The sequence below is a fragment of the Monodelphis domestica genome, chromosome 2 (assembly GCF_027887165.1).
Source record: "Monodelphis domestica isolate mMonDom1 chromosome 2, mMonDom1.pri, whole genome shotgun sequence".
NCBI classification, from domain to species: Eukaryota; Metazoa; Chordata; class Mammalia; order Didelphimorphia; family Didelphidae; genus Monodelphis; species Monodelphis domestica.
Window position 1 is genome coordinate 163,880,507 of NC_077228.1, and position 21,489 is coordinate 163,901,995.

Sequence of the window (21,489 nt, forward strand, 5' to 3'; positions counted from 1 at the left end):
TCCTATTTAGGATTTTTTCATCTATATTCATTAAGGAGAATGGTCTATAGTTTTCTTTATCTTTTTTTGACCTGCCTGACTTTGGTATCAGTACCATATTTGTGTCGTAAAATGAATTTGGTAGAACTGCTTCTTGGCTCATTCTGTCAAATAGTTTGTATAATATTGGGATTAGTTGTTCTTTGAATGTTTGATAGAATTCACAAGTGAATCCATCAGGCCCTGGGGATTTTTTCTTAGGAAGTTCTTTGATGGCTTGTTCAATTTCTTTTTCTGATAAGGGGTTGTTTAGGTAATCTATTTCTTCCTCCATTAGTATAGGCAATTTATATTTTTGTGAGTATTCATCCATATCACCTACATTGCCATATTTGTTGCCATATAATTGGGCATAATAATTTTTAATGATTGCCTTAATTTCCTTTTCATTAGAGGTGAGGTCTCCATTTTCATCTTGGATACTGTCGATTCGGTTTTCTTCTTTCCTTTTTTTATTTACACTTACCAGTACTTTGTCTATTTTATTTATTTTTTCAAAGTACCAGCTTCTAGTCTTATTTATTAAATCAATAGTCCTTTGACTTTCAACTTTATTAATTTCTCCTTTGATTTTTTAGGATCTCTAATTTAGTCTTCATCTGAGGATTTTTAATTTGTTCACTTTCTAGTTTTTTAATTTGCATGCCCAATTCATTGACCTCTGCCCTCCCTAATTTGTTAATATATGAAATCAAGGATATAGATTTCCCCTGAATTCTGCTTTGGCTGCATCCCATAGGTTTTGAAAGGATGTCTCATCATTGTCATTTTCTTCAATGAAGTTATTAATTGTTCCTATGATTTTATTCTTTAACTAACTGGTTTTGGAGAATCATATTGTTTAATTTCCAATTAATTTTTTATTTACATCTCCATGTGCCCTTAATAATTATTATTTTCATTGCATTGTAATCTGAGAAGGTTGCATTCATTATTTCTGCTCTTTTGCACTTGTTTGCAATGCTTTTATACGCTAGTACATGGTCAACTTTTGTAAATGTTCTATGTGCTGCTGAAAAGAAGGTGTATTCCTTTTTGTCCCTGTTTATTTTTCTCCACATATCTACTAACTCTAATTGTTTCTCAGATTCCATTTACTTCTCTTACCTTTTTCTTATTTATTTTTTGGTTTGATTTATCTAGTTCTGATAGAGAAAGGTTCAGGATTCCCACTAGTATAGTTTTTCTATCTATTTCATCCTTGAGCTCCCCTAGTTTCTCCTGAGTACTGATATTACCTCATCGTCTATACTGCCTTTTATCAGGATGTGTGAATTTTAAAATTACTCAAACCTAATTAGACATACTTTAGGGGAAGATAAAGTTGTAAACTACTGATTGAACAATGAAGGTACTTAACTCATAGCTTATAGTAAAGCTAAAACTTAAGCTAAGTCTATTTTTAGATCTAATACAAAAGGGTGTTAAGTACCTATAAAGGTTAAATTAATCACAAAAAGGTCAAGTAACTCACAAAAGGTGAACTTAACAAAGAAGTGTGAAGTACTCTAAAGATATAATCTAACCAGAGAAGGTGAGAAATAAAGAGTGGACAGTCCTGGAGAAAATCTAATCAAAGAAGGTGAGAACTAAAGAATTGGCAGTCCTGTAAAAAAGTGTCTGCTGTGATTGGTAGACATAAAAATTTAGGGTTAGGTGACATAAGAGAAAATTTCTTTAAAAGGAGGCTAAAAAAGTCAATTAAAATTGAATTCAGTTTGGAGTGCAATTCAGTTTGGAGTTCAATTCAGTGAGGACTGGAACTCAGCCTGGGGGATCCCCCTCTGACAGCTTCCTGGAGATGGTCTCATGGTGAGTGATAAGACTGACTCCCTTTCCCTTAGGCTCAGGGAGGCCACTTTGGCCAAGGTCTTTAACTACTGCCTGGCTCAGCCTGAGCCAGAGCAATTTAAATCAATTCTCTCTCTCTCTCTCTCTCTCTCTCTCTCTCTCTCTCTCTCTCTCTCTCTCTCTCTCTCTCTCTCTCTCTCTCTCTCTTTCTCTCCTTTTCTTAATTCCTTCTGTCTATACTAATTAAAATCACCATAATTACCAGCTGACTTGGGTATTTTATTATTTGGAAATTTTCCCTGGTGACCAATTATTTAGATTTTAAGTTATAAAGCTAAAATTATCTTTACAGTTTTAGCTGACCATGTTGGTTGTGACGAAAACCCTCGAATTTCTGTGAAATCTCTTTCCTTTCTCTCTTTATTACTTGCTTAAGTCAGTCAATCTTTTTAAATAGCTAACTCGGCTTGGTTAAAAATATATTTACAGATGTAATTACCTTTTCTGTCTCTTTTAACTAGATTTATTTTTACTTTGGTTTTGTCAGATATCATGATTGTGACTCCTGCCTTCTTTTGGTCAGTTGATGCCCAATAGATTTGGCTTCATCTTCTTACTTTCACCCTATGTGTATCTACCTTCCTCAGACGTGTTTCTTGTAGACAGCATATGGTAGGGTTTTGGATTCTAATCCACTCTGCTATTTGCTTGCTTTTTATGGGTGAGTTCATTCCATTCACATTCAGAGTTATGATTACTAGCTGTGTATTTCCCCGCATTTTGATTTCTACTCCTGGTCCTGCCTTTTCTTCTTTCACTTTTTTCCTTCTACACAAATGTTTGTTTTTAGTCAATCCCCCTAGTTCCCATTCTTATTTTACTTCCCTTTCTACCCCCTCCCTTCTTATTTCCCCCTTATTTGCCTTGCAGTCTTTCTAAAACTACCCCCACCCTCTCCCTCCCTTGTACTTCTTCCCTCCTCACCAGTTTATTTATTACCCTTCTACTCCCCTATAAGGTGCAAATCTATTCTATGCCCCAACTGATTGGGTTGTTCTTCCTTCTGTGCGTCACTTTCAATCCATGTAAATGTTGAGTATTCCCTATCTCCAACCTCTTTACCCTTCCAGTGTATTAATGTTCTCCCAGCTCCTACTGTGAGCTTCTTTGCGACATATAAATTAACCCCCTTGGCTTCTTTTTCCATTTCTTTTTTATTAACCTCTTTTTTAGCTCTAGTTGTATATATATATATATATATATATATATATATACACACACACACACTTATATATGTATTTATGCCTACATATGTCTATATACCTATTTATGTCTTGTCATTTCATCCTATAGAGTTTGTCACTGTTCCCTCTAAGTGTAATTCTTCTAGCTGCCCAGTTGAAAATAACAATTTTTAAAAGTTACCAATGACCTCTTTTCTTATAGGGATACATATCATTTTAACTTATTCTCTTTTAAAAAAAATGTTTTTCTTTTCTTTTGTTTTCTTTTTCTTCTCCCCCCCCCCCTTTAATTTAATTACCTTTTGATGATTCTCTTGAGTTCTGTGCTTGGGAATCAAATTTTCTATTCAGGTCTTGTCTTTTATTTACAAATTCTTGGAATTCTTCTATTTTGTTGAATGACCATACTTTCCCCTGTAAGAATATAGTCAGTTTTGCTGGGTAGTTGATACTTGCTTGTAGACCTAGTTCCCTTGCTTTCCAGAATATTGTATTCCATGCCTTTCAGTCCTTCAGTGTGGATGCAGCCAGATCCTGCATTATCCTCATTGTGGTTCCTTGGTATCTGAATGACTTCTTCTTGGCAGCTTATAATATCTTTTTTTTTTGGTCTAATTGTTCTTGAATTTGGCTATAACATTCCTGGGTGTTGTCAGTTAGCGATTAAGTACAGGAGGTGATCTGTGGATTCTTTCAATCTCCACTTTTCCCTCCTGTTCTAGAATATCGGCACAGTTTTCTTGAATAATTTCCTGTAGTATTATGTCCAGGATTTTTCTTTTGTCATGGTCTTCTGGTAACCAATGATTCTTAAATTGTCTCTCCTCAAACGATTTTCTAAATCATGTTTTGTGAATGAGATGTTTCATATTTTTCTCAATTTTTTCATTCTTTTGATTTTGTTTTATAGTGTCCTGCTGCCTTGTGAGGTCACTTAATTCTAGTTGTTGTATTCTGGTTCTTAAAGACTGGATTTCATTCCTGGCTTTTTGGTCATCCTTCTTCTTCTGGTCTGATTTTCTTTGGAAGTCATCTTTCATTCTCTTTACCTTATCTCTCATCTCCTTTGCCTCCTCTTTCCTCTTCTTTGCCTCATCTTTCATCTCCTTTGCCTCACTTTCAAGCTGGTTGATTTTGGCTTTCAAGACACTATTTTCTGTTTCCAGATGTCTTATCTTGGTTTTTAAATTCTTTTCCCAAATGTCTTCAGCCTCTTTTAATTGTGTTTTGATTTGCATTTTGAGTTCTTCCAAAACTTATATCCAATTCACTGTGATTTCTGTTGTATTACTTGCCTCCTCCTGTGTATTGTTTTTTTTCATTGCCTGTGCAGAAGCTGTCAATTGTAATTTCTTTCTTCTTTTTCTGTTGTTTGCTCATATTTATTCCTTCTTTGCTCCCTGTATTTCTCTGTGTTCTTGCTCCTCTCATTTTTTTTTTTGGTTTTGGGGCTTTTTGTCAGTGTCCCCTCTTGGAGCTTTGTCAGATCTCTCAGAGCAGTCTCTGGGGGAGGAGTGTTGGCATTTGAGCTTCCCTGTCCTCTGGAGGCTTTTGATTGGATTAAAGTCCAGCAGTCAGTGAGGGAGCCATGTTGGAGCTTGGATTTCCCTGAGCTCTGAAGATTCTTGATGGGATTAAATTCAGCTGGGTTGGGCTGGATGTGACCTGAGGCCAAAACCTCCTGGAAGGCTGGAGCAATATTAAAGGTGTCAGCCCTCCTGTCCAGGCTGCCAGCTCTTCACTCCCTCTCCAGCTGTTTGTGTTCGACCCTCTGAACCTGGCACAGCCCTGTCCACAAGGTACACCCTCCAGACCAGCACCTTAGCTCGCCCAGAGGTTCCCATTGCCATTGGAGGCTTTGCACTCTAGGTGGGGGGATGGGTCCTGGGACCTTCTCTCTGTCTTCTCCCTAAGCCCGAGTATTCTCGGATTTTGGCTTTGGGGGGGGGGGGTTACCTTCTTTTGAATTGAGTCCAGCAGGAGGGTTCCCTGGCTCTGTCTTGTTGTTAGGTTTGATTTTTAGTCCCCTAGGAGCATTCAGTTTGTGATCAGTAAGGAAGGGTTTTCAGAGGTCTGAGCTATTGATGCTCCTAAGCTGCCATCTTGACTCTGCCTCCTAGGATATGATTCTTGAATATCTATTGTTATTGTCCTATCACTAACACTGTTCTTGCTCTAACTCTGGTTGGCAGTTTATTCAGCAAGACAAGTAATAAGTGCTGTTGGTGACTCTGTAAGTCTTGAGAACTCTGAGCCCTATAAAGAACTTTCAGAAGCTTCATGGTTTTACAACAAGACCCAGAAGATCCTAAGATGGACCAGAGAAGAAGGAACTACAATATTTGAAACAAACATGAAACCTCGAATCTCCTTTGATGTTAATAATATCGCCATATGTATCAAACACGTTCAGAAGGAAGATAGTAGCACCTATAAGCTCCAGACTTTCTCATCCAAATCAAGTCAGGAACACTCAGAGCACATCAGGCTGGATGTATATGGTAAGTTAAGCAGAGATGAAGCAAGAAGGAGCATAACAAAGAACCTCAACATGACTCAACTGATGAATGCTGAAGTTCATAGAATTTCAGAATTTTGAGAGTTGGAATGGTCATCCAGTGTGAGCTTAAAGACTTTCAAGGTGGGGAAAAGCCACCACCTCCTGAGACAGGTCATTCCAATTTTATATAACTCTAATTTTTAGAAAATTTTCCCTGACATTGAGCCTAAATTTTCCTCTTTAAATTTCCATCTATTTCCCCTAGCTTTGTCTGCTAAAGTCAATTTTGGAGATAGTCACTGGAGACCTTGGGAGAAGAAGGGAAATAGAAAGGAGAAAGAAAGGAGATGAGGAAGAGGTAAAAGTAAAGGATGTCAATGAAAAGAGAACAAGAAAAATCCAATCAATAAACATTTATTGAACATCTGTGCTAAGAGGTAGAGATAGAAATATGAAAAAAGATAGCCTCCACCTTCAAAGAGATTTCAAACTAATGGGAGAAAATGCACAAAAGGAAGATGGAAAGTGGAGGGAAGGTGGAGGAAAGTATCTGTCACAGGGACTTGATGGAGAAGTTCAAAAGTGGGCAACCAATGGGAAAAAAGAAGAGAGTCTTAAGTGTTGCTCTTAAATGAAAGTTTGGGGAAAAGCTCTCCTTTCTGCTCACAAGTCAAAGGGATCTGAGGGACAGAAGGTACTGATGAGGTGAATTTTAAGGCTGATGTGGCCTTGCAGGATGATGAGATTCCTTGAGGTGTGACAGAAAAGTCCAAAAGAGTGCAGCTGGATAGGAAAGGAAGAGATGAGAAAGAAAAGTAGTATGAGAGTAAAGATTCCATGGAGGCAATGAAAAGGAAAGAAATAAGCAAAGAAGAGAGAAAGAAAACAGATAGAAAGGAGAAAGAGGGGGAAAAAGGCGATTAGAAGACAAAATAGTAAGGGAATAGGTTCTTTGGAGGCAATGTAAAAGAGGACAAAGAGTAACAGGAAAAGAAGCTATGGCAAGACATTCTTGCACATTGACTACCAATCTTATGTAATATTTGAAAGTTGTGGGTTTCACTGTAAAGGATGCCCCCATTACTGGGCAGTGCCTTCTCCTCCATACTCACTTTTTCTTTTGAGATTTATCTACCACACTCTGTTATGAGAATTTGCTTTCTTTTAAAAAGCAATATAATGTTCCTCAGATCTACAAAGTCTCTTCTAAGAAGATTTTATGAAAGTAAAATAATAGCTAGCACTTGTGCTTTAAAGTTTGCAAAGTACTTTACAGGCATTTCATTTTATCTTCCCCCAAATTCTGGGCAGTAAGTGCTTTTATTATATCTATTTTACAAATGATGAAACTGAGATAGACAGAGATGAAATGATTTGCCCAGGGTTTCATAGCTGGTAAATGTTTGAGATAGGATGTGAACTCAGGACTTTCAGATTCCAAATCCTGCAGTCTATCTTTTGAACCACTTAGCTGTTGAGTTGAATATTCCTAATTAGGATAATTCCTCATGTTTAGGCAGAAGTTTGTCTCTGCCCAAATTTAAATTTATGTTTGTCTCTAGGTAACCTCACTTCTTTTGGTCATATAAAATTGAAATTACCAGACATGTTTGGATTAAGAAGCAAGGAGAGGACATTATAATTTCTATTAGTACACAGTCAGGAATAGGATGTTGTGGAAACAACAGACCTTTTCTTGGAATTTCCCATAGTCCTTAAAGAGGTGGGTAAAACTAGTATTTTCAGCCCAACTCTTCTGCTCTTGGATTGAAGGGCTGGCTGATGGCCCTACTCTATCTTTCCCCACTCTAGGGAAGCTCAGGACTCCTTGTCCAGAAGAGAATAACCTTAATGCTACAGGAGCTCTGTTATTTCAGTTCCTGCCCTTACTTCTGTCTCTCCCTCATAGACTACATATTTCCTAGGTGTTTCTCAAGTCTGCCTTTTGATTCAAAGATCACGGTAATCATAAATCATCCTGGGTCTGATAAAGTTTGTCCTCTAAACTACAAATTTCATGATGCCAAATAGTTTTCAAACTCCTCTCATATTTTGGGGGGACAGTGGAAACACCATTTTTACTGGAGTATGGATTTTAGAGAATAGTGAGAAATAAGGTTGGAGAGTACTCGATGCATTATAGATATTATCTATACTTGAGCCCTACAAAAGCATGACAAAAGATGTTGTTAGAAGATTAGTGTCATACTGAAGCATCAGTAACAACAGGACAAAGTTGTCAGGAGTATGCAATCTAAGAAGGGAATTGGAGTAAACAGGGCAGGGATAGAAATGTCCTTAATTCAAGAATGAAGGAATTCAAGTTCTGCAGGAATATACAAAGATAGAAAATTGATATAGTTAGAGAAAGCATTTATTAAGGTGCTTAATAGTTCTGAGCAAACAAAATGGGCAAGGAAACAAGATATATAGGAACACAAATATACATGTGTATATATGTGTTTGTGCTTATATATGCAAATATGTTTATAAACACATACATGAACTATTAGGGAGGTAGAACAAGATTTGACCATAAGAAGTTGAGGATTACAACAAAGTAGTAAACCCAAGAAAGGGAAAGATAGTGGTGTCCTCAAAAGTAACTGAGAAACTCAAAAGAAATTTGAGTTTGAGGGGAAAGATGATGGGTTCTGTTTTGTTGATTTCAAAGTTACAATCATACAAGAATGCTTTCAGGTAAGACAACTTGGTCATGGGGATCAGTAGGAAATATGGAGACTGAACTAAGAGAGGCAAATTTTAACTCTTGTGTTATGCTATCTCTCACTGATCAAACTAGAAAAAACAATAAGAAATAGGGTTGTGAAAGAACAAGTACTAATATCCATCACTTGCAGAATAGCAAGCTAGCACAATCTTTTTAGCAAGAAATCTTGAATTACACTATAAAAAATCACAAAAATAATTGTACCTTTTGACTCAACAATTTCACTGCTTTTAAGGACATAGAGCCTAAAAATGTATTTATATAATTAAAAGCAACAATAATCATTTTAAAAGAGTTATTTTTGCTAAGGTTGTCATAGGATTTCATATACTTATGGACATCTGGAAACAGACTGAATTTCCACCAGTAGGTTTATTAATATAATAAAAACTGTCACATAATTAATGTCAAATGTGAGATATGTAAAGAAATCTAGAAAGATGTTTCTTAAATAATTCAAGGTGAAAAAGGATAACTTGTAAAATACAGTATATACTAATTTAAAGAGAAAAGTGAATGGATAAAGAATCTTGATAAAGACTTGAAGTGGCAGAAAATTTTTTATATATAATTCATTAAAATTAATTAATTCCAATGTAAATAGTTATTTAGCAAATTCACTTGGCTTAAATGTTATTTAGTGTTAAATTATTAATGAATTTTTAAAAGGATGGAAAGAGAAACCATCAGGTGAAACTGAGTCATCAGGAACTAGAAAATTAGACCAAAGGGAGAACAGGGATGAGAATAGAGGCCAATGGGTCAAGGCAAAGGCAAGCCCATCCAAGATGGGCATTCTGCTTCAAGCAAAGGTGTGCACTGATCTCTCATAGCATGAGGGGGTTAAGTCAAAGAAAAATAATGAACTAAGAGTCAACTGTGCTCTTGAGGGATTATTTTATAATGGTATGACTTTTATTGACTTTGTCTTTTAGCTGGGTAAGTTACTTTTGGGGGGGGGGAGGGCTTAGCTTCCTATATGCCAAATGAGGGATGGGTCTACAAAGCCTTTAAGAGTCCTTCCCTAAGTCCAAGATTCTATAAGTTAAAATGATTTAATGTGAGGAAGAGAATTTAATGTAAGTAGAGATGTTCCAAGTTGGAATTGACTGCTTTGAGGTAGTGAATTCCCTTTGTTTTAATATGTTCAATCAGAGGTCAGATGAACCTTGCTGAGGGAATCTTGGAATGAAAGAGATGTTGGACTAGATAACCTTAAGGTCCCTTTCATCTCTAACATATTATAATTAAATGAAATTATGCCACTTGCATTATAGTTAAGAATAACTGATCTCTCATATAATGGTGCAGCTTAAGCTTACAAAAAGGAAAATATTATCCTTTATCTTGCCCCTAGAGTAGGATGCCACTGTCCTGGAATAACTGTCCTCCTCTCCTACTACAATCCTTTTTCTGATCAATGGTGGTCTAAAATATATACATAAAATACATAAACATAGTTTTCCAGAAAGGTTGGTGGAAAATATTACTCCCTTAGTCATTATTACTTCCTGTCCAACAAATGTAATGTCAGACTCCAGCCTCTCAGAAATAGGACTGAGAAACAAATACCTGTTACACTCCTCACACACTTCTCTTTGTGTAGAAGGAGGTGTTCCCTACTTGAACACTCTATTCTTCTGTAGCTCCAAGTATACAGACTCAGATAATGTTAGCAACTGGAACTGGATAGTGATTGTCTGGAGTCACTGACTCCCTCTCCTTTGTGGTACCCCAAGGAAAGATTCTGAAACCCAGCGTTCTGATCCATAGTTCTTAAACAAATCACTGACCATCTCTATAGGGAAGGAGAACAACCAAACCATCTCATTGAATATTATATTTTGCTTCTCATGCAGAGCCACTGACAAAGCCAAAAATTACAGGTAGTCCTAGATTTGATGATAATGGTACCTGTCTTGTCAACTTGACATGTTCCGTGGAACAAATAAGAGAGAATGCATCGTACAGCTGGATGTCCAAGGGGCAGGGGACTAATGTATTCACTTCAGGACCTATCCTCATCCTCAATTGGAAACCTGGTGACCATGACCTGAACTACACCTGTACTGCCAGAAACCCTGTCAGCAACAGCTCCAGGACCGTTCTTGCCAAGGAGTTCTGTGCAGGTAAATTTCTGACCATCTCCCCAGGAACTTGAGATCATAGGGATCTGCATAGATTTGAGTTACAGTTATTTTTTCCTTTGACCTCAACCTAGTACCCACATGGACAGAACTCCTGAGCCTTGCTCCTGGCCAAATCTCAGCTAAAGGAGATATTCCACTGAGATTGAGAGGATGGCTATCTCAGTGGTCAGTTCCCTCTAAGCGAATGTATCAAAACAATTTTTTTTCTGTGCATGGTTCAGATTTCTTCTAGAGACTACTTCTGTGTATCTTCTATTTTTTTTAAATATATTTTATTTGATCATTTCCAAGCATTATTCGTTAAAGACATAGATCATTTTCTTTTCCTCCCCCCCACCCCCCATAGCCGACGCGTAAGTCCACTGGGCATTAGATGTTTTCTTGATTTGAACCCATTGCTTTGTTAATAGTATTTGCATTAGAGTGTTCATTTAGAGTCTATCCTCTGTCATGTCCCCTCAACCTCTGTATTCAGGCAGTTGCTTTTTCTTGGTGTTTCCACTCCCATAGTTTATCCTTTGCTTATGAATGGTGTTTTTTTCTCCTGGATCCCTGCAAGTTGTTCAGGGACATTACACCGCCACTAATGGAGAAGTCCATAGTTCGATTATACCACAGTGTATTAGTCTCTGTGTACAATGTTCTCCTGGTTCTGCTCCTCTCGCTCTGCATCACTTCCTGGAGGTTGTTCCAGTCTCCATGGAACTCCTCCACTTTATTATTCCTTTTAGCACAATAGTATTCCATCACCAACATATACCACAGTTTGTTCAGCCATTCCCCAATTGATGGGCATCCCCTCGTTTTCCAGTTTTGGGCCACCACAAAGAGCGCAGCTATGAATATTTTTGTACAAGTCTTTGTGTCCATTATCTCTTTGGGGTACAGACCCAGCAGTGCTATGGCTGGGTCAAAGGGTAGATATTCTTTTGTCGCCCTTTGGGCATAGTTCCAAATTGCCCTCCAGAATGGTTGGATCAGTTCACAGCTCCACCAGCAATGAATTAATGTCCCTACTTTGCCACATCCCCTCCAGCATTCATTACTTTCCTTTGCTGTTATGTTAGCCAATATGCTAGGTGTGAGGTGATACCTCAGAGTTGTTTTGATTTGCATCTCTCTGATTATAAGAGATTTAGAACACTTCTTCATGTGCTTGTTAATAGTTTTGATTTCTTTATCTGAGAACTGCCTATCCATTTCCCTTGCCCATTTATCAATTGGAGAATGGCTTGATTTTTTGTACAATTGATTTAGCTCTTTATAAATATGAGTAATTAAACCTTTGTCAGAGGTTTCTATGAAGATTTTTTTCCCAATTTTTTGTTTCCCTTCTGATTTTAGTTATATTGGTTTTGTTTGTACAAAAGCTTTTTAGTTTGATGTAGTCAAAATTATTTATTTTACATTTTGTGATTCTTTCTATATCTTGCTTGGTTTTAAAGCCTTTCCCCTCCCAAAGGTCTGACATGTATACTATTCTGTGTTTACCCAATTTACTTATGGTTTCCTTCTTTATGTTTAAGTCACTCACCCATTTTGAATTTATCTTGGTGTAGGGTGTGAGGTGTTGATCTATTCCTAGTCTCTCCCACACTGTCTTCCAATTTTCCCAGCAGTTTTTATCGAATAGTGGATTTTTGTCCCAAAAGCTAGGATCTTTGGGTTTATCGTATACTGTCTTGCTGAGGTCGCTTTCCCCCAGTCTATTCCACTGATCTTCCTTTCTGTTTCTTAGCCAGTACCAAATTGTTTTGATGACTGCTGCTTTGTAATATAGTTTTAGGTCAGGGACTGCAAGGCCCCCATCATATGTGTTTTTTTTTCATTATTTCCCTGGATATCCTTGATCTTTTGTTCTTCCAAATGAACTTTGTTATGGTTTTTTCTAAATCAGTGAAGAAGTATTTTGGTAGTTCAATGGGTATGGCACTAAATAGATAAATAAGTTTGGGTAGGATGGTCATTTTTATTATATTGGCTCGTCCTATCCATGAGCAGTTAATGTTTTTCCATTTGTTCAAGTCTAGTTTTAGTTGTGTGGCGAGTGTTTTGTAGTTGTGTTCATATAGTTCCTGTGTTTATCTCGGGAGGTAGATTCCTAGGTATTTTATTTTGTCTAAGGTGATTTTGAATGGGATTTTTCTTTCTAGTTCTTGCTGCTGAGCTGTGTTGGAGATATATAGAAAAGTTGATGATTTATGTGGGTTTATTTTGTATCCTGCAACTTTGCTAAAGTTGTTGATTATTTCAATTAGCTTTTTGGTTGAATCTCTAGGATTCTTTAAGTAGACCATCATGTCATCCTCAAAGAGTGATAACTTGGTCTCCTCCTTGCCTATTTTGATGCCTTCAATTCCTTTATCTTCTCTAATTGCTACTGCTAGTGTTTCTAGTACAATGTCAAATAGTAGAGGTAATAATGGGCATCCTTGTTTCACTCCTGATCTTATTGGGAATGCATCTAGTTTATCCCCATTGTAGATGATATTAGCTGTTGGTTTTAGATATATACTGTTTATTATTTTTAGGAATGACCCTTCTATTCCTATGCTTTCTAGTGATTTTAATAGGAATGGGTGTTGTATTTTATCAAAGGCTTTTTCTGCATCTATTGAGATAATCATGTGGTTCTTGCTAGTTTGCTTGTTGATGTGGTCAATTATGTGGATGGTTTTCCTAATGTTGAACCAGCCCTGCATCCCTGGTATGAATCCTACTTGATCATGGTGAATGATCCTTCTGATCACTTGCTGGAGTCTTTTTGCTAGTATCCTATTTAAGATTTTTGCATCTATATTCATTAGGGAGATTGGCCTATAGTTTTCTTTCTCTGTTTTTGACCTGCCTGGTTTTGGAATCAGTACAATGTTTGTGTCATAAAAGGAGTTTGGTAGAACTCCCTCTTTGCTTTTTATGTCAAATAGTTTGTATAGTATTGGGATTAACTGTTCTCTGAATGTTTGATAGAATTCACAGGTGAATCCATCAGGCCCTGGGGATTTTTTCTTAGGAAGTTCTTTGATGGCTTGTTGGATTTCTATTTCTGATATGGGATTATTTAAGAATTCTATTTCCTCTTCTGTTAGTCTAGGCAGTTTGTATTTTTGTATATATTCATCCATTTCTCCTAAATTGGTGTATTTATTGCCATATAATTGGGCAAAGTAATTTCTAATGATTGCCTTAATTTCATCTTCATCGGAGGTGCTGTCCCCCTTTTCATCTTTAATGCTGTGAATTTGCTTTTCTTCCTTCCTTTTTTTAATTAGATTGACCAGTACTTTGTCTATTTTGTTTGTTTTTTCAAAGTACCAGCTTCTTGTCTTATTTATTAAATCAATAGTTCTATCACTTTTGATTTTATTAATTTCTCCCTTAATTTTTAGGATTTCTAATTTGGTTTTCTGCTGGGGGTTTTTAATTTGCTTTCGAGTTTTTTCATTTGCATTTCCAATTGATTGATCTCTGCTCTCCCTTGTTTGTTAATATAAGCATTCAGGGATATGAATTTACCTCTGATTACCACTTTGGCTGCATCACAAAAGGTTTGAAAGGATGTTTTGCCATTGTCATTTTCCTCGATGAAATTATTAATTGTTTCTATGATTTCTTCTTTAACTAAACGGTTTTGGAGTATCATATTGTTTAATTTCCAATTGGTTTTAGATTTGGTTTTCCATGTACTATTACTAATCATTATTTTTATTGCCTTGTGATCTGAGAAGGCTGCATTCATTATTTCTGCTTTTTTGCATTTGTGTGCTATGTTTCTGTGAGCTAATGTATGGTCAATTTTTGTGAATGTGCCATGTGGTGCTGAGAAGAAGGTGTATTCCTTTTTATCCCTATTTATTTTTCTCCATATGTCTATTAATTCTAATTTTTCTAAGATTTCATTCACTTCTTTCACCTCTTTCTTATTTATTTTTTGATTTGATTTATCTAAATTTGATAATGGTTGGTTCAAGTTTCCCACTAATATGGTTTTATTGTCTATTTCTTCCTTCAATTCTCCTAGTTTCTCCATTAGAAATTTGGGTGCTATATTATTTGGTGCATACATGTTGATTAATGATATTTCCTCATTGTCTAGAGTCCCTTTTAACAAAATATAATTACCTTCCCTATCCCTTTTGATCAGGTCTATTTTTGCATTGGCTTTATCAGATATCATGATTACCACTCCTGCCTTCTTTCTGTCAGTTGAGGCCCAGAAAGTCTTACTCCATCCTTTAATTCTGACCTTGTGGGTGTCAACCCGCCTCATGTGTGTTTCTTGAAGACAACATATGGTAGGGTTTTGGATTCTAATCCATTCTGCTATTCGTCTACGTTTTATGGGTGAGTTCATCCCATTCACGTTCAAAGTTATGATTGTCATTTGTGGACTCCCTGGCATTTTGATTGCCTTCCCTAATTCTAACCTTTTCTTCTTCGGCTCTACCTTTTAGTCCAGTGATTTACTTTGAATCAGTCCCCCTTGTCCCCTCCCTTGATGTTTCCCTTTCTAGTCCCTCCCTTTTTCTTCCCTCCCCCTCCCCCCTCTCTTTCCCTCCCTTTTTGTTCTCCGTCTCCCCCTCCCCCCCTTGGTTTTCCCTTCTCCTTACCCTTGTTGGGTAAGATAGAATTCAAGATCCCAATGGATCTGGATGTTTTTCCCTCTCAGAGTTGATTTCCCTGAGATTGAGGTTTAAGTAACCCCCCCCCCTCTCTTCCTCTCCTTCTTATAGGAGTTTTCTTCCCCTCCCCTTCCCATGTGAATCTTTGTGTGAGAATGATTATTCTATTTGGTCTTTCTTTACCCCCTATTTATACATTACATTTTCCCCACATATTAGTATACATAGATTGATATAAATGTAGTCCTTATAGAAGAGAGTTTGAGTAAAAGAAGAAGATAACATTTTTCCCCTTTCCTTAATATTTACCTTTTCAGGTATTCCTTGCTCTTTGATTTTCGGTATCAAACTTTCCACAGAGCTCTGGTCTTTTCTTTGCAAAAAGTTGGAAGTCTTCTATTTTGTTGAATGCCCATACTTTCCCTTGGAAGTATATAGTCAGTTTTGCTGGGTAGCTGATTCTTGGTTGGAGACCCAGCTCTCTTGCCTTTCTGAAGATCATGTTCCATGCCTTACGATCATTCAGAGTAGAACTTGCAAGGTCTTGTGTGACCCTGATTGGCATTCCTTTATATCTAAATTGTCTTTTTCTGGCTTCCTGTAGGATTTTTTCTTTTGTTTGATAGCTTTGGAATTTGGCAATTACATTCCTGGGAGTTGTCTTTTGGGGGTTTAGTGTAGAAGGTGTTCTGTGAGCTCTGTCAGTGGCTGTATTGCCCCCTTGTTCTAGAATCTCTGGGCAATTTTCTTTGATTATATCTTGTATCACCATGTCCAGTTTGGTGTTTATTTCTGGCTTTTCTGGGAGTCCAATTATTCTTAAATTATCTCTTCTCCCTCTATTTTCCAGATCTATCACCTTGTTGGTGAGATATTTTATGTTCTCTTCTAAAGCCTGGTTTTCTTTTACAGTTTGGTCAAACTGGTTTTGTAGATGCGTGAATTTCTTTTGCATTATTTCCCACTTTTCCTCCCAGAAGGCTTCCATCTTTTTGGTCATTTCTGATTCAAATTCTTCATGGGTTTGTGGAGAGTTTCCATTTCCTTTGGAAGATTTTGGAGCATTTTCTTGTATATCTTCTTCTATCTGCTCTGTATTTTGTATTTTGGCTCCATAGAATGTGTCCAAAATCGCCCCTTTCTTCTTATTTTTCTTGGTATTTTGGGGCTTCTGTGCTTCTGTGGAATTTGCCATCTCTGAATGTGGAGGATTAGCTTTTCTTATCTCTGTCTGGTGTTCAGAGGCTTTAGTCCTGGGCAGATTGTTGGTTCTATGAGTTTTCCCTGGGTTAAACTGAATATGCCTCACTGGAACTGGAATGGAAGGGTCGGACCACGAGGACACACTCTCCCCCCGGCTCTCTGGGTCGGGTTGCTTCCCGGAAGTTGCCTTCAGAATTGCTGGCCGTGAGGCTGTTTTGTCGGCCTGCGGGGGGATGGGCTGCAGCTTCCCCAAGCTCCGAGGGCAGGGACTTTCACTGAGACTTGGATAGCAGGATCCAGCCCGTGAGGCTGTCTTGCCCGCCCTGGGGGTTGCTGTTGTTTCGACCTTGCTCTCTGCAGCGGGAGCTCCAGGCAGTGACTTTCACTGGGACTCGGATAGAAGGCTCTGAGGGTTGTTGTTCCAAGGACCCTGCTCTCTGAGCCGACTTCCCGAAGCCTTGGACTCTGCGCTCCTACCCCTTAGGTCCGAGTGATCTCGGGTTCTGGCTTTTGAGGGGAGCCGTACCTTTTGATCCGGGTCCAGGTCCAGGAGGAGGGTTCCCAGGGTCTGTGCTGTTGATCGTTTTGAATTTCGGCGTCTTAGGAGCTTATAGTTTGAGATCGGTCGGGAAGGGTTTTCCGGAGATCTGAACTTTAGCTTTCTCTAAGCCGCCATCTTAACCGGAAGTTCGTATCTTCTATTTTTAAGGTGTTGAACAATGCAAAAATTACTGCAGAGTTTTCCTGTACCTCATGGTACCCACTCTCTCTTAGTTATTCTCTTTAGGTTGGGGCTATCAATAATCATAAATAGCAAACATATCCTGATATACCATGTCACCAGGGGTATAGAGCTACCATTAATAGAAATTATATTCCTAGAGATCATAGCTACAGAGCTGAGGCCATTCTACTCCTACACATTCATTTTACAGATAAGAAAAATGGTACCCAGGGAAGTTGAACTCATATAAAATCACAAGTAGTATCAAACTCAGAACCTCAAACTCCCAAACCAATTTTTTTTGTGTTGTTTTTTTTTCCTCTCATGGCATGCTATTAAAACAGTTTAATTAGCCCCAGTACAATAGCCATGGAATTGAATGTAGTATTGAAGATGCTGAAGTTGGTCCAATTCCCCAAAAAAGCTCTTGTATTTGTGGTTGGAACCATAAAGACAGCTACATTTTTTTTAGCAGGATCTTAGACTCAAGGTTAGAAAGATTAGTTTGGGTCTGTTGGCTACTAGTGATATCACATTGTGACGAATCCTTTCTGTAAGAAAGCCTTCTTTCACAGCAAGTGGGAAAGAAGGAAACCCCCTAAACAGTCAACTATTTTCCTTTCTTTCTTCCATCTTACTTCAATCCTTCCTGGTTATCTCATCCAGGAAATCATGAAAAAAAAATGCAAAGGAAGGTGGCCTGGCAGTCCCAGATCTCTATACTATAAAGCTGTGGTCATCAAAACAATTTGGTACTGGCTAAGAGACAGAAAGGAGGATCAGTGGAATAGACTTGGGGTTAATGACCTCAGTAAGACAGCCTATGATAAGCCCAAAGATCCCAGCTTTGGGAACAAAAATCCACTATTTGATAAAAAACTGCTGGGAAAACTGAAAGACAGTATGGGAGAGATTAGGTTTGGATCAACATCTCACACCCTACACCAAGATAAACTCAGAATGGGTGAATGACCTGAATATAAAGAAGGAAACTATAAGCAAATTAGGTGAACACAGAATAGTATACTTGTCAGATCTTTGGAAAAGGAAAGACTTCAAAACAAAGCAAGAGCTAGAAACAAATCACAAAATGTAAAATCAGTAATTTTGATTACATCAAATTAAAAAGGTTTTGTATAAACAAAACCAATGCAACCAAAATTAGAAGGGAAGCAACAAATTGGGGAAATGACTTTGGTGTCCATCTTTTCTAACTGAGTTTGTCACTTAATAAGGGAGCAAGACATATATGTACGAAAGATAATGAGTGATTAAAATTCAACACTCATGGTCTCCCATCCAATATTTTTTCCAGTAGCTAGAATTTAGGGAGAACTTTATAAATATTATCTCATATTATTCCCATGTACCTTATTATTAACAAAATGATATTCAGAAAATTTGTTATTAATAATACTAGCATATTTTATTTTATCCTCACAACTACCCTGGAAGGTAGAGGATATTGTTATTCTCACCTTATAGGTGAGGAAACTGATTTAGGCAGGTGTCAACTGACTTGCCCAGGGTCACACAAGTAGAAAATGTCCAAAATAGGATTTGAAATCATGTTTTACTTCAGGACCAGTTCTCTGTCCACTGTACCATCTTGCTGCCATTTTGCTTCTGAAGTTCCAGTTTTGTCATTTACTAGCCTTGAAGTAGAATGGAAGGCCACTTCTCTCAGTCCTTTTTCCTTCATCTATGCAATGAATAAATATGTTCAGATGATCTCTCAGGATACTTTCAGCTTTGTCTCAATCTTTCTTCTTCATATGGAAAATGGTAGCTTACTGAGCAGAGAGCCAGGCCTGGAGATGAGAGGTGCTGGGTTCAAATGTGACCTCAGAAACTACTTGCTAACTATGTGACTCTGGGCAAAATACTTAACCCCAAATGCCCAGCCCTTTACCACTCTTTTGCCTTGGAATTGATACTTAGCATTGATTATAAGATTATAAGAAAGAAGGTAAATGTTTAAAAAAATGTTTAAAAAAAAAGAAAATGACCCATCTTGTTTTTATATTATTCCAGAGAGTCAGTATTGTACACTGGAACTTGGAATCCAAAAACCTGCATTTGAAGTCAAACTTTGTCACTTACTGTCTATGATGCTCCTGGCAAGACAATTTACCCTGATGGTCTTCATTTTGCTCTTCTGTAAAATAAGGGAGTTGGACTAGATGACCTCTAAGATTAATTCAAGCTCTAGATTTAGAATTCTATTCCTTTCCTTCCATCCTTAAATGCACCTTTATTGAGTCTTGAAACAGAATGGAAGTGGAGTTCTTAAGCACAGTCCCCTTCTCTCCAAGAAGCCAGTTCTAATCTTTACTCGTGATCTTCCAAATCTGGTCAAAGAGTGTGCCAAGATTCATAGTCTTTGTTCCACATCTTGAGACATCAAATTAAGAGAGGCATCCTGGGCAAATGGTGTTAAATTCAGGGAGGAAATCCAGATATTTCACTTCCTTGTCCTTACTTTTCATGATAACTCCACTATCTTGCCTCAAAGACTTCATGGATTTATTTTTTCTATTCTTTTTTTTTTCCAGGAAAGACCTCTAGAGTGGACCAAGAGTTGCTATTAATCATTCTGCCTTCCATCTTCAGCTTCTTGTTTGCTCTGAATTGGACCCAATAACATTACTGCCTTGCTGGAATTCCAACCATATTTTGCCTTCACTGACCCACACTAATCAACTTGCATAGAAATTGCAGAAGCAGAAAGGCAGAAAGACAGAAAGAGAAGAGAAAGAAATCTTTTTATGTTACATTGTAGTTTTATTTATTTTGTTAAATTTTGTTAAATTGCAATTAATTCTGGTTAGGTGAAAGGAGTTGTATAGTTAGTTAGGAGTTTGTTAACTCCAACCTAAATGAAGATCATCAGCAGCAAATTTAGCATTTATTCATCAAAACCCAATTTTTTCCCGCAGGATTTTATATTTCTTCTATAATGGTATGCTTATGAGAGGGAAAACCTTCAAAATTTCTATTTTGCATAATGTGTCAAATGAACTTTATACTATATTCATATTACTTTGTAACTACACTTTCTTGTCAAATATGGTGAATATTTTGGACAACTTCTTTGCTGTTATATATTTTTTTCAGAAATAAAGTAAGAACTGAATTCACAATGTAATCTTAACAAATACAAAATCATATTTTTATAGATTGTAGACCTTAAATCTTATAATGCTTCCTTAGTCCATGGTTTTTTGTTTTTTGTTTTTTCTGAGTCTCTTGAGTCTTAAATTTGAAAGTCAGATTTTCTATTCAGCTCTGCTCTTCTCATCAGGAATCCTTGAAAACTCTTTATTTCATCAAATACCCATTTCCCCACAAAAGGTTATAGTCAGTTTTGTCAAGTAAATAATTCTTGGTTATAATATCAGTTCTTTTGCATTCTGGAATATCATATTCCTTTAAGGTGGTTGCTGCTAATTCTTAGGTGGTCCTAATGGTGATTCCATGCTATTTGAATGGTTCTTCTTGGCTGCTTTCATTATTTTCTATTTTACTGAAAAGCTCTGGAATTTGACTTCAGTATTCCTGAGAGTTTTCATTTTGGGATGTCTTTCAGGAAGTGATTGGTGGATTCTTTCAATTTCTATTTTATCTACTGATTCTATTTAATGTAAAGATAATGACCTGTTGGGGAATTTCTACTAGGTTTCCTAATGGGGAAATGAATAAGTATCTTCCGGCAGATACTGCTGATATTGGCCCAAGTCCTTGTATCAACCTATCTTCCCCTTCATTAAATAGACCTGGCAACCCCCTTCTTTTATCTTAACTTGCCCTTCCTTTCCAGATATGGGTGATTGGGGATAGCCATTTAAATAGTGCCTGCTGCATGCTAGGCACTCTGCTAAGCATTTTACAGATATTATCTCATTTGATCTTCACAACTACCTTATGAGATACATGCTGATATTGTCTCCATGTTACAATTGGAGAAACTGAGGCAAGTAGGAGTTAAGCAATTTTCCAGGGTCACACATTTAGTATCTGAGGCCAAATGTGAATTCAAGTCTTCCTATGCCCAGACTCAGTGCTTTATATATTATAACACATAGTTACTGATTTCACATATGGCTGTCTAATAATATTAATAATAGCAAGCATTTTAAGTTTTGTAAAGTGCTTTATGTATGTAATCTAAATAAATGCAGAGAATCCTACTCTCACAGTCAATTTGGGTTCCCAGAACCATACTGTATAATTATCTCCCTCAGAGTTCTAGGGGTACTCCTGAGAGGCAATAGGGCAGCTTTCTCTAATACCATTGGCTCAAACTAGTGTATATCCCCCCACCAATTAATCATATAGCATCCTAGACTTTACTTAGTATATAGAAAGAGGTATTTACTAAGGTAGTACAGTAAGGACATTTGGAATACATTTTCCCTCCAAATATCTGTGAAACATTCTCTTTTGAAGACAAAGGATTCAGAGGAAAGTGGCTTAAAAATAATG

General features: G+C 37.2%; 1 protein-coding gene across 1 annotated transcript in view; it reads left to right on the plus strand.

Annotated features, from left to right (window-relative positions):
* LOC107651323 (SLAM family member 7-like) overlaps nucleotides 1–20,152 on the plus strand; it is a 29,708-nt gene extending 9,556 nt beyond the window's left edge. Inside the window, exons 2-4 of the mRNA XM_016430266.2 lie at nucleotides 5,267–5,575; nucleotides 10,165–10,434; nucleotides 19,560–20,152. Of these exons, the coding sequence (XP_016285752.2) occupies nucleotides 5,267–5,575; nucleotides 10,165–10,434; nucleotides 19,560–19,648 (668 nt within the window). The 3' untranslated portion in view covers nucleotides 19,649–20,152. The remainder of the gene's footprint in view (nucleotides 1–5,266; nucleotides 5,576–10,164; nucleotides 10,435–19,559) is intronic.
* The last annotated feature ends 1,337 nt before the right edge of the window (nucleotides 20,153–21,489 follow it).